Below are 13,878 nucleotides of genomic sequence, written 5' to 3' on the forward strand. Positions count from 1 at the left end.
CTTTTCAAAAGCTTGTTAAATAGTTAAACAGCACAAGAAAAGATGCCCCACACCTTAGTTCTCACGGAAACGCAAACCAAAACCCGACACACCATGATCACGAGCACGGACACGCTGAGAAAGACTGGCCGTGGTCTCTGACGCCACTCTCGCTGGGTGGCACCCTTTGCCAGGTCAGCTGGCTCCTTGTTTGGACCTCAGCCCTTATTCAGTGTTGATGTTTCCTGGAGCCTGTGGAATACGCACCTCAGCAAATAGGGCTGTAAACCAACTAAGAGAGGAGCACACATCGGAGCGAAGTGTGGGTCCGATGCGGCACAGCAATGAAGATAATGCTAGGATGCAAGCTGGACAAGAGTCCAAGAAAACAGGCTGAAGACACATCATGGAAGAAGAGAGAAGCAATGCAGGGACCCACTGGTGTCCCAGCAGCCCTGCAGAGCAGATGCACTGAGGCAGGTCTGTGGGGCCTGACGGGGTCCAGGATTTCAGGCGACGACAGGAGAGTGGGGTGGCTGTGGAGTGTGGCAGCAAAGGTTCAGTGAGGAGGCTGACGGGGTCTGGTTGAAACTCCATCAGAAATACCCACGGCCCGCCCAGGCCGGTCCCTGCGGGGCCCACACGCAGAACCGGTTTACGAGGCGCTCCGGCAAGCTGCACCGTGGCCAGTGTTCCCGCGCCTCCACACCGGTTGGCCTCGGGCTCAGGGCCCACGTGCTCGCCCTGTCCCGTCCCGGAGTGCCCTGTCCCCGCCCTGGGAACCTCCTACCTCAGCAGTCACCTGCTCAAGGCTGACACTGGCCGCCGGGCCCTCTTCCCTGGCACAGTCCTGCTTTCACTCTGCCTGGGCCTCCAGCCTGTCCCCCTCACCTGCACGGGTTGCTCCTGGCTGCTCCAGGTCTGCACTGTTGCCTTCCCTGCCTCTCCCCACACACCCCTGCATCCCTTCCTGGTTCCACCCTCCTCTGTTCCCACCGACATTCGTGTATGCGACTACTGTCGCTGATGGCAGTGCCCCCCACGGAAAGCGAAGCCTTCAGGATGGGCGTCCCATCTCTCCGTTCCCTGGCGCAGTCCAGCACCCAGAGCAGGGCCTGCACACGCTGGACGTTAACGGGATGTGATGGACGCCTGAGGAACACATGAGTGGGTGTGCCGGATGGAGTTCCGTGGCCCATCGAATGCCCAGGGCCGTGTGGCTCTTTCCCAGAGAGCACAGCTGGGGTCACTGAGGCTCCCTGGAGGTGCGAAGGGGGGTGGGCCAAGGTCGCTGTGCCCCGGGAGAGGTCCCCATGGGGACAGGACAGGTGGGCTCGGCAGTCTCAGAAAGGCCCAGGAAATGGTTTGACGCCACGTCTTTCACGGGGACGGGTTGTAGCAAGAGCCATGTCTCAGCTGGCCAAGGCCTGGCCTTTGAAACGGGAAGCAGAAGCACGGTGGCCTCCAGCGAGGCCCCAGCGAAAGCCGGGGTCCTGCTGGCGCTGGGGCGGCAGCCCACGTCTGGCAGCACAATGCCGATCTGTTCAACTGCTTTCTTTTCTTGGAGGCTGCTGGCTCACCCCGCTGGAATGGGGTGGCACTTCAGGACACGAAGCCGGAGCTGGATGGCAGAGTTCTTGGAACCGGTACAGGGAGATCTAAATTAAGACCTTTCGACGGCACCAAACAAACAGACACTGAAAGAGAGCTGGAAGAATTAGGCAAAATGCCTTTATACACAACTTCTGAAAGACGGAGGGAAAAAAGTTAGAAAACAGAATGGCGTTTATTCACTCCAGTCCCAAGGTATTTGCTGAAACAATGGCACCTCTGTCTGACACAGAAGCACGTTAGAAAGAGCAAGCCTTTCTCTTTGAAGTGCCTGCCACAGAAGCGGGGTAATAAATACCACCCTGTGCTCTGAAGGCTCCGCAGGAGGTCAGGGCTGGCCCCCTCTCAGGCCCCGTCCTCCCTCCAGGGAGAGAGGGCCTCTGGCTGGTGGCGTCCTCATGCTTGCTTGTTGGCACCCCTGAGGCAGACCTGCAGGATTTACCTGTCGGCCGAGAGGCAGGGCCTGGACAGAGGCAGGAAGTGTGCCTCCGTGGTTTTCGCCAGAGGACCTGCGACAGGGCCCAGTGGGGCACAAGGCTGTGCTGCAGGAAGTGCTATGATGCAGACTCAGCGATGGCTGTGGGCCTGTCCCGGGGAGCATGCCCCAGGCACTGCAGGGTCTTCTTCCCGGGATGGCAGCGAGAGAAACAGACTTAGCGGGAGGGGCGCAGGCCGGGGAAGGGCTGGAAGGGGCAGAAGGCAGCCATGGCGGGGGAAGTAGGGCCCCTGCTAAGCAGAGCAGTGAGGGGAGCTCATTCAGCAGACATCACCTCAGAAGGGTTGAGGTGTTCGAGTCCCTGCATCACCATGTCACATGTGGAGTGAGAAAGGCACAAGGCACCTTCAGCACCATCAGACCAGCTGTTTCTCCTATAGACAACACTCCGGCCTTCAGATTCTCTGGTGGAGGGCAGTAGGGGGGACATGTAACATGTGTCAGTTTCGGTGGTGTACAGACTCCCACCACTGATCAGAGCTGGGAGGAGATGCACAGAATCCCGTTACAGAGTATTTCCACAATATAGGTACTAGTATACATCAATAACCCCCAAAGCACACACAACAAACTCACAGGAAGCACCTGTTTTATTTATTTTTTAAAAGTTTTTATTGATTTTTATTTAGAGAGACAGGAAGAGAAAGGGAGAGAAACATCCATCAGCTGCCTCCTGCACGGCCCCTGCCAGGTGCCCTGACTGGAAATCAAACTTGCGACCTCTTGGTACATGGGACAATGCTCAACCAAGCCACACTGGCCAGGGGGGAAGCAACTGACTTCACTTTTTAATATAATTTATTTAAGTTTATATAGTTCAATTTTCAATAGTTATGTTGAACAGCCAGCTAGCAAAATTCCTGAAAGTTGAATAACTGGCTCTTGTTCCTGGGGCCAGTGGAGCCTACTCCTGCACCCCGCCCTCGCCTGGCCCAGGACGACAGCCAAGCCAGTCCTTGCAAAGGAGATGGTCCCACCTGCCGGCGCCAGGCAACTCCAGGACAGCCTGCCCCCCCTTCCCCCACGGTGTGGTGTTCAGCTTTCTTCCTCTGGGTTTGGCAGCAATCACAAGCTCGGCATGATGCTCAGTCTTCACCACCCCACGGAGCAGCTTCCTGAGGAACCGCTGCCTGGCGGAGCTCACTGCTGGGGGCTGCGGGCCGGCGCCCCAGGAGACCTGCTCGGCAGTGGGGCGCTAGGTGTGCTCCGGGCTGCCCTCCAGTGGGAATCTAGTCTCACATCCAGCTTTGCCCAGGGACCATGGTAACTACTGTGCTTCCTGAAACCAGGTCTCTTTTTTCTTTTGTCGTTTTTATTAAAAATAGTTCAGTGCAGCCCAGCCGGTGTGGCTCAGTGGTTGAGCATCGACCCCTGCACCAAGAGGTTGCCGGTTCAATTCCCGGTCAGGGCACTTGCCCAGGTTGTGGGCCCGATCCCCAGTGGGGGGCATGCAGGAGGCAGCCAATCGATGTTCTCTCTCCTTCCCTCTCAAATCAATAAAAAACAAACCCAGCAAGTACAAAAAAGGGCACACACTTAAAATGTACAGCTCCATGACTTTCCCAAGACACATTCAGGTGAGCATCACTGGGCTGCAGACACAGACACTGCCAGGCCCCTGGTGGGCAACCTTGAGCCCTTCCTCATCTGCAGCATCACCTCAGAGGCAACCACGACTCTGACATCTCCCATGTTTCCTGTTCTTGAAATTCACATCCATCAACTGGACTTTGGCTGCTTTTGCTCTCTCTCCTGTTTGCCCATTAGCTGTGCTGTGCGTATTGAGGATTCTACTGTACGGATGGCTGCACCACAATGTGTCCATTCCCCTGTGCACGGGCACTTGGGTTGCTTCTAGTTGGAAACTATTATGAATGAAGTCGGCATGAAAATACCTGCATTGCCGCATGAGTGTCTGTGAGTGTCTGTGTGGCAGTAAGGCCGTGTCACAGGTACTGCAGTAGTAGCTTCAGTAAATGCTCTTCCCACGGCTGTCCCAATCCCCGCCGCCACCAGCAGCGTACGAGAGGTCCAGCTGCGCCACACCCTGACACTCGTACTGTCCGTCATTTACTTCAGACATCCTGGCAGACATCTGGTGGCATCTCATTGTGCTTTTAATTGTGTTTCCCTGGTGATGCACGTTGAACAAACGCGGCCATCAAAATGCCAATTAACCACTCGATATTTGTGAAGTGCCTATTCAAATCTTTTGCTCATTTCTAAATACATTACCTTTTTTTAGAGACAACAGTTGTTCCTGGAATCCTTTGTTAGATTTCTTCTTTCCGTGGCTCGACTTTTCACTCAACAGGAACCTGATTTAAAGTTCTTCATCGTAATGCCATTCAATTTACTGGATTTTTGTCCTAGTGCTTTTTGTGTCCTAATAAATCTTGGCCTATTCCAAGGCCAGGAAGATGTTTTCTGCAGAAGCTTTATTACTTTACTTTCCAGAGTTAGGACCATGATCCACTTGGAATCCATGTTTATGTACAAAGAGAGGTCAAGTTTCCTTTTTTCCTGTTTGTATATCCCAAACTATTATTAATGTAGTTAAAAACTTTTTTTCATATTGTTGATGGCTGTTTCCTTAGGGTTTTGTAGTTTACTAGTGCTATTTATTTGCTGAGGAATAACATTTTGGTTTTTTTCCTTTTCAGTTACTTTTAAAGGGGAGATAGAAAGAGACAGTATAACCCGAGGCAATGATGGAGTGTCTGAGAACAGTTCTCATGTCAAACTAGGGCACTGGGCTCATGCACCTTCTCCAGTACAAATCCCCAAGAGCCAACCACCCAGCTCCAGTCCTAACCCAGACAGACTGGAAAGGCTCCTCAAAACTGCTCATCCGGGTCATGTGCGAAAGCCACAGAAGCAATTATCCTCTGTTGTAGAATTACAATGTCCCCAAGTCAACTCGAGATTTCAGGAACAAACTGTTATTTTTCAGAATGACTGAAGAGACTTGATTTCTTCTTGCTCTTTCCTGCACTGAATCACATTCTGGTCTGGGCTACACTGAGATCTACTTCCTAACCTAATCCAGCCTTATTATTCAGGACATCACCCTCCCTGGACAGCACAGGCCCAACCTTGACAGCAATCACTAGCTCCCCTTTATCAAGGGTTTAAGTGCTGGTACTACGCTAAACACTTCGTAAGAATTGTGTTATTCATCTAGCTCCTTCCCGTGCGGCTTCTTCAAAGAAAGCCCTTCTCACCACCTGAAATTAGGCATGTACCGTCTAATTCAATGGGAAGACAAGTTTCAAGGGGTCCTTGTTTCTCTGTTCTCTGCTGTAACATGTAGCCCAGTGCAAGTAGGAGGTACTCTATACTCGCTCGTACTCACTGATTTCCAGGTCTGCACTTAAGGCGCATGGCAACATGAGGGCGGACCTTTCCACTTAGTAGATCGAGTCGGAGAGAAGAGGAGAAAATAAGAAATTAGACATGACTGATGATCAATTCCTTTTGTAATTATTCTTTTAATACAGTTTTATTCAATTTTAATACAGTTTAAAACACCTAAACACGCTCCTCATTTCCTTCACGAAGGGTCAGACTGAAGATGTTTTTGGTCCTGGTTCTGACAAGCCCATCTCATCCACTTCACTGTCTTTGCTTTTTTTTAAATCAGCCTCATCAGCAAGTATCTTCTGTTGACATAAAAAGTGTCCATGTTTGTTACTGTCTCTTCTGCCTGTTTCCTTTAATCCATTTCTGATGGAAACACTACCTGAAACAGTTCCATTGCATCAGTTTTGTGATGTGCTGACTGACACTTTGCCCACTGCCTCCACTATGAGGCTTTGAAATTACCGTAAGAATGTGGTAATTTCGCACTGCTAGGGCACAATTTCAATTTCATATTGGGTTATCCATTATTTATAGCATAGATTAAGCTGTTCCACAGGGAAAATAATCTAAACTCTTAGGAATACTCATTGCTTTAAGTTATAAATTATGTTGAATTAAATGCTATCAGATTAAAAACCTACAGTAATACTGGTTTTCTTTCATCGTCTCTCAGTGTTTGCACTGAGGTTCTCACAAAGGGAAACCCTACTGATCAGCCTCCGTTGTCCACAAATCCACATGTGCCTCAAAAGAAGTGCACTTTGGCCATAAGTTTAAATAGCCAACCTTGCGAAACTTTATTTGGGCAAAAAGTCATGTTTTGATTCAGACTCTAACGTCCTAAAACCCTTGGTTAGACTCCTCTGACAAACATGGTGCTTCTTTCCTGATGAAGTAGTTTTTTAAAATGTGAGCAGCCCTGGCTGGTTTGGCTCAGCAGTTACAGCGTCGGCCCATGGACTGCAGAGACCCAGGTTCGGTTCCCGCTAAGGGCACGTACCTCGGTTGCAGTTTGTCCCCGGCCCCAGTTGGGGTTGAGCAGGTGGCAGTCACTCGATGTGTCTCCCACGTCAATGTTTCTCTCTCTTCCCAATTCTCTCCCTCCCGCTCTAACTGAAGATAAATGCAAAATGTGTCCTTGGGTGAGGATAAAAAAAAGTGAAAATGTGAGCATAAGTTTCTTGAATTTTGGAGTAGAACCCTTTTCCAACGTTATTTGAGAAAGAACAAATAAACACACCAGTGAACTGATGTCAGTTTAAAATGCTCTTTATTTTGACACTCATAGGACGTGAAAGGCGTGTGCACAAGTTTGAGTTAAGTACAAAACATGTTCTCTCACTTCCCAGCTACTTGGTTTTCCTCTGTACCTGCTGCTACAAACTGGTCCCTACATATCTTACTATTGACGGTTGTCAGGCATCGGGAACATGCAGACAACATTTTAGGGACCTCCATGGAGAGTCTGCTTCAAAATAGGGAATAAGCATCTATGGACTAAATCACCAAGACAGCAAATCTCACAGAACAAGGCAGAGGAGGGCCACAGATCAGCTCATGAACTTGGGACTGTGAACTCCCAGGGGAACAAAGAACACACTGAAAAAATGTATTGTTCCTTCCTGTTTGAGAAAAATGGAATGTGTCCAGAATTCATGTTTTACATCACCACTGTCACTAAAGAGAACTAATCTTTAACAGTTTCCACTGTAGTGAGTACAAGAGTGCATGCATTTCTTCACACCAACGTCACACATGGGACGAGTGCAGCAGGGACACCTTGGGATGGTCGGTTACACAAGAGTCTCTTTTTGGTGGTGGGACAGGGAAGGGGAATGATGGTGGCAGTCCCCACAGTGCCTGCTGTGAGCCACACAGAGATGCCCAGACACTGGCTGTCTAATCCTGAAGCAGGACAAATGCCACTAAGGAGAGTGGTAAGGGGTCAAAGAGTAAGTTCCTAAGGTGGGGTTGGGGTGACAAATACGGAGCCTTGATTTCAGGGGTAAAATGTCTTGGCTGATACAAATCTACTTTTGGGAAATAAAATAATGAAATGAACAATCAAAATCACACAATGTTTCACATGAGATTGGAATCTTTTGGTCTAATTCAGCCAATATGTTAACATGAACTACAAATGATTAAAATGTGGTTTGCTTAAGCCCATGTTTTAAATGCAGAAACTTAGAGGGAGAATATTGGCATATTTTCAGGAACACCGACTCTTATAAAAATTGTAATCGGGGCACTTGAACAGGTGACGAATTCAAGTGCAGCTCTGAGGCGCTCACACACCTCCCAGAGCAGCCTGTTGGCGGCGCTGCGGCAGCCCAGCCCGGTGAGAACGTGGTTCCGCACCACCCTCAGCCACCATTGGCTGTTACCGAAGTGTGTAGACAGAGTGGGGAAATTACTTACTATCAACTCTATTAAAGATTTCCATTTACTAGTTCTGTGACACACTACAAAGAATCTTCAAATGTCTGTCTGCCTTTCATATCAAAGTTGTACGTTGTTATTCTTCCAACTCAACAAACCGGTTAAGTTACCCTCGGTGAGCTGCCTAGGGCAGCCGGCAGCCTCTTCTGGACAGTGCAGGTTACTCTTCCGACAGGAGGACATGGTCCAGGCAGGCCGGGCAGGTGCTCTGGCCTTTCTGACACTGTCTAAAGCACTGGAAAGAGAAAGGGAGTCAGGCAGCGCCTCAGAGCACGTGAGTCTGAGCTCTGCGCTGCTCCTCGGCAGACACGCGAACTTCAACTCTAAGTGAGGGGCCTGCAGCTGACCGACACTCAGGGACACTGCGGCCTGCTCAGCCTGGGAGGGTGGACCAGGCCCCAGGAAACAGTCCTGCCTCAGAACCTGCCCCATGAACTCTGGGCCTCTGACCTGACCTCAGGGATGGCCGCTTGCCTCCTCCCTGCCCCCACTGCGGCTCCAGGCTTGGCGTTTCAGCTGTCCTGACTTCTAGACGCTGGCATTTTTGTGGCCCTTGGACTCACTCACCCAATTCCTCCCCCCTTCCCCCCATCTGCCTGGCCTTGGTCCCCGCACACCCCATCATCCTGCACATCAGTCTTGACTGAAGCCTGTCTACCCATCGTGGTCCCCAGTGGCTGGCCTCCTGCCGTCGCAGAGCTGGGCGTGTGTGTACAGTCTCAGAGCCCAGGCGTGACACCCTACACCCGATGGGGGCAGGCCATGCACCGGACTGCAAGCCGTCCTGACCCCTTCAGTGAGTGCCCTGTATCTGCACACTGGCGTGGCAGAGACCTGATCTATTCTAAGCCAGCATCAGGGGTGTGGGACAAATGCTCACAGTAACCCAAACGCCAAAAGTTACCCACAAACCCCAGAAGTGCACAAGCCAGACTCTGCCAGGTTCAGGCACTACGGACCGGTCAGGTGGAGTGCTTCTTCTCTGAAACGCTCACCTCGCCTCAGACTGCACTAAATGGACAAGGGCTGTCTAGTTCCACGTGTGTGAGAAATCACCCGTCACGGAGCTGACACTGCTCTCGATGCCAGCGCCGACCTCGCCGACGCAGCCCACTGTGCCCCGGCCGGAAGTGAAGGGTGGAGGGGCAGTGCAGAATGCACCGCCCAGGGCCCAGGAGGCCTGCGCCCTCCCACAGCGTCCGCACTGGAAACGGAGACAGGGACACTACACAAGAGGTCACAGGGGAAGTGCTGTGAAAACACAGGGCATATGGGTCCCCTTTTGTTTTCAAACTATTCCACGGTCTAGATGCGCAATAGGAGGATGGCCGAAGAGAGCACTTACCCCTTTGTGAAACTTGTGCCCACATTTTAGCACACGCATGTTTTTGGATTTGAACACCTCATGGCATATTTCACAGGAATGTGCACCCCATGTCTGTGGAAACAAATGCAGCTGATAATAAATTCCTAAACTCTTTTCTACTACATCAACTCTTCTTACTGTGCCTTCAAATACATTTGCTACTAAAGTGACAAACTATTCCCATTTATAGCTAATCAGACTGAAGACACAACTTATTTTTAAATAGCATTTCTTAGGAAAAGATATAAATGTACAAAAAGAAAAGTATACTTCTAAAATTCTAATTTTCTCAGAGAAAAAAAAATGTGTTATATAGTTAACGGACTTCCTGGTAACGTGTGTACAGAGATGCCTAGAAAAGAGCCTGGAAGGATATAAAATGGTAACAGTGGTTGGTTACTTTTGGTTAAGAGAGACTTATTTTTCCTGTTATTTTCTCAAGTTTCTATGAATCTGGATTACTTGTGCAAATGAAAACAAAACAAACGGATGGCTCACTCAGCACATCGTGCCAGCAAACACGCACGGTCAGGAGCGGTGTGGGGCTGGGACCAGTGAATGGGAGGTGAGGGCTGCAGCAGCTCACAGCCCGGAGAGCACAGACAGTGTCTCCATGTGAACGCAGAGACTGAGTGCCACCCAAAGGCGTCAGCACGAAGTTCTCCTGCAGCACACAGCACTGCCACACACGATTTCCACCCTCACTCCCTTCTTCACTCCGAGCACCCTGAAGGCCGGAAACGAGCCTTGCTTCTCTGTTCTTAGCAGCTGGCAAGGAACTGTGGCCCCAAAGCAGTGCCCCATGAACTGTCCAGAGGAGGATGAATGCAGCCCTGGCACGGGGAGTGAGGTCAGGGAGTGGGGCTGGGGCAAGGTCTGAAGGCTTGAGCTGCTAATGAGGTTCCTAGCAATTCTGCAGCAGCTTTAGCCCAACCACAACTGCACAGCAGATATGATCCGAGTGCAGGTTCCTAAGTGATGCAACTGAATCTGGGATTCCAAAGCCTCTGGTCACAAAGAAGAAAGTTATCCAAACATCACTCCTTTCAACTATTCAAGATACCACACTTGGTATAAGATTGATGTATTTGCCCTCCTGCAGACCCACTTCCTGCAGTGTGCTTGGACGGAGCTCTTGTTACACACACAGGGGCTTCTCTCTGCATGGCCCCAAGGCACCCACAAAAGCAGAGAGACAATGACCCTGCCATTCACTGACTATTCTAACAGGACAATGAATCAGGTCTAGAAATGAAAAGAATTAGGCTAAATCATGAATTAACAATGCTCTTCATTAAAACAACAAAACAGACTCTACAATCATACACACAACACTCACAGGGATGTCTTCTGTCCTCTGCCCCTGGGTTTTGGGCGATGGTCCAGCAATCATGGAGGGCGGTCCCTGGGCGGCCCCCATCACGGAAGCATCAGAGCTGGACTCAGACGACCTCCTGTCCTGTCCCGGACTTGGCTGCAGAGATAATGTAGGTGGAGAAGGTTCAAGTACCCAAAAGCTGGACCATCCTCTGCCTTTAGTACACATTTTGATTGGAAGCTTGTTTTTGTTCTTTGCAATTCTCACATTTTATACCCAGATAAGGATAAAGTAGGAATTTCACTGTATTTGATAGAACACTGACCTTTTGGCTTTTCTGTTCATCTAGAATGTGTTTCGTCACCCTCTGGACAATTTCATCAATACTCAGTCCTGAGAGTGAATTCTTGCTTTTGTTTCGTACTTTTTTAATAAAACCAGCAAGCTCGGTGCTGAAGGAGAAAGTGGGGAGAAATGACAGCAGAAAGTCAAAGTTTTCCATTGCTGAGAAATATTATGTGCCAATATCAACCCAACAGCTAAGGGAAACATATACACACAAACAAAATGAACAGGTAGACAACAGTAACTGTATGTAAAATAGCAGAGTCACTCTTTCCAAGTAGCCATAAAAATTCCAATATCGTTTCTAGGTACTTACTGCAATAGAATTCCACACAGCAGTTTCTCTGCTGGAGGCACCAGGGAGAGTAAGCCCTATCGAAAACCTGGGTTCACGCAGCCACTGATGCCACATCACTACCAACAGACACCACTGGTTCTGACTTGACATCGATAACTCTCTAAGAGGACACTAGCTCTGCTGACTCCCTCCCTTAAAAACCTAACACACAAGGTTTTCAAGCCTGAATGTTTCCCAAGCACCTGTGGATGTTAACGGTAAATAATTGACAGAAATGTGATACTGTACCAGTGATAGCCCAAATATTTTAACGTTCAGAAAATTAAGACGCCTTTCTATTTGGTTATTTAACTTTGCCAAATTTACCAAGATTGTAAACAATTTTATTTGTACGGTACTTTCAGTAATTTCAACTGCAATATTCTTACAACTGGCAGGGTAACTGCTCTTGAGAGAACCAACCATGCTTCTCACACAGTGGACCGTGGGCTAAAGACACCATGTGCAGACCGAACATTCACTTTTTTTTTTTTAAACTGGCTTTATTCACTTAATTTTTCATGTATAAAATGATGTGGTGGCCACAGCTGGAACCTGGGTCCTCTGCACAGAAACTCTGGTGTAGGCCTCTACAAGATAGTTGGTAAATTCCTGATATGGGCAGAGCTGTCCCTGTAGATGCAAAACCTCAACTGCAGTCAATTACATTTAATGACTACTTTGTTTCAAAAGTATAAATTCTGGGACTGTAACTAATATCATATCAAAGACAGAAATAACACGGGAGGTGCTGAGGCTGTTCCTGGATGTAAATCCTCTCTTCTTAGCTATATACTGGAGACATTCCCTCTACCTCATTTGAGACAAGGAGCACCTCTGTCTCCTCGCATCAACCTGGAGAGCAAGGCCAAGGTCAAGGAGAAGCCCTACTGATGTGTGTATTGAGAACTCAGGTAAAAGCAGTCTCCCCACCACCCAAGCATTCCCTTTGTAACTGGCCCACACACCTGATTCACCACTGAATTATACCCAGTTTTTTTGCCCTCACACCTCTCAAAATCAGGTGTCCCAAGAGGTGAGCGGTGCCGCCTTTTTTATATGCCTTGTGTTCCCCAGAATGGTAAAGACCAGTGATTCCATAACCAGTGTTACAGCATGTTACTGATCTCATCAAACCTTAGTACACCGCCCTGGGTTCTGATGAGTGCTCAGAGTTCTCAATCTAGGTACATACACTGAACATGTATTTGAAAACACTCACCTCTATGATTAAAAACAAAATGTAGCACTTGTCTTTCTGAATAAAAAAATTATGCAATCCCTTCCACGTCAGCCCCTAACTGGCCATGTTATATCTGATCAGGAACCCTCAGCTCACTACACGTAGTGAACAGTACCACCCGTCTCCCATCTGTACCTGCTGCAGCAGGGGAAAACCACGGACAGGTGCTCAATAATACTGTTGAATGGCTTTTTTGGAGACGGGCTCGGGCGCGCAGCACGTCCTGGAGGAACAGGTGGTCTCTCCGAGGCGGCGGGGCTCTGTTCGGGCGGAGCTGCCTGGCCAGCGCCCTGCCACTGCGGCAGCCAGGTGGCTCCCAGCTGATGGGGGGCAGATGCCGGCAGCGGAGAGGGAGCCCCCACTGGGTGACCACTGGCAGAAACCAGACTTGAATCCTTGGGAACCACTGTGCCAGTTCCAGTCTCATGACTTGCAGAAGTTGAGGGACCCCGATCTTCACGACCTGAAGACTCAGGAAGTGACTTTGGGCGAATCTGTGAGGAACACACCACAGCAGTACTTAGAGAAACATCCACGGACAAAGACTGATAATTGGGCATGACTATAATAAAATCGGGTGCTGAAAGTGCAACATAACCTGTTCTGTTAGCTGTTAGAAAACGGTTGGACTCTGACTTCTCAATAACTCTCTTTGTAATTCCTTACTTTTTCTATAAAATTTGAAACATGCCTAAGGAGGAACATTGCACCTACCTCCCTGCCCTCCTTCACCTCTCACGGAACCCCACTCCCTTCCCAGCTATACTTTATGGCTGACGAATCAAACCTCTGTTCCAACGCTCCCCAAAACTGCCCTTGCCAAGGCCACCAACAGTCTCCATCACTCAGCCCCAGGACACCTAGACGCTGGCCACTTTCTCATTCTGCACCCAGCTGGCCTCCCTCCCACCTCTCTTCTCAGCTCCAGGCAGGCCTGTGCAAGTCCGCATGGCGCTATCCAAGTCCAATCTCTGCCTCGGGCCCCCTCCCCCAGCCCTTCCACACTGTCTCGCCCCGGGGACTGCAAGCTTGCTGCCATAAGGCCCCCTTTTTAAATGTTCCAGTCTGGAATATCTGAGACCCGACTCTGCAAATCCGCTGGGCCACTGGGCCACTCAAACTCAATGTCTTCAAAACTGGACTCGGCAGCGTCCTCCCCCTGTATCTAGTGCTGACGTCATCCTTGACGGTAATCCGGATTTGTCCTCGACTCGCCAACACACACACTGAGCCCCAGTCTTGTGGGCAGCGCAGCTCAACTGTGCCTCCAACCTCCAGATCTGTTCTCCTGCCCCACTGCCGCTCCCTAATCCAGGACCTGGGTGGTGGCAATGAACCAATGACTGGTCACCTGGGGATCCCTGGGGTCCCTTTCACA

At 49.7% G+C, this 13,878-nt stretch overlaps 1 protein-coding gene across 4 annotated transcripts in view; it reads right to left on the reverse strand.

Moving 5' to 3' along the window:
• Nucleotides 1-6,721: 6,721 nt before the first annotated feature.
• The window catches only part of TTC3 (tetratricopeptide repeat domain 3), a 122,142-nt gene continuing 114,985 nt past the window's right edge, over nt 6,722-13,878 (reverse strand). For all 4 annotated transcript variants that reach the window (XM_036242245.1, XM_036242249.1, XM_036242247.1 and 1 more), the window contains 5 exons: nt 12,636-12,994; nt 10,901-11,027; nt 10,597-10,731; nt 9,237-9,329; nt 6,722-8,126 (listed from right to left, as the gene is read on the reverse strand). In XM_036242245.1, coding sequence (XP_036098138.1) covers nt 8,052-8,126; nt 9,237-9,329; nt 10,597-10,731; nt 10,901-11,027; nt 12,636-12,994 — 789 coding nt within the window. In that variant the 3' untranslated portion in view covers nt 6,722-8,051. The remainder of the gene's footprint in view (nt 8,127-9,236; nt 9,330-10,596; nt 10,732-10,900; nt 11,028-12,635; nt 12,995-13,878) is intronic.

Source organism: Molossus molossus, unplaced genomic scaffold, assembly GCF_014108415.1.
Source record: "Molossus molossus isolate mMolMol1 unplaced genomic scaffold, mMolMol1.p scaffold_m16_p_5, whole genome shotgun sequence".
Taxonomy (NCBI): domain Eukaryota; kingdom Metazoa; phylum Chordata; class Mammalia; order Chiroptera; family Molossidae; genus Molossus; species Molossus molossus.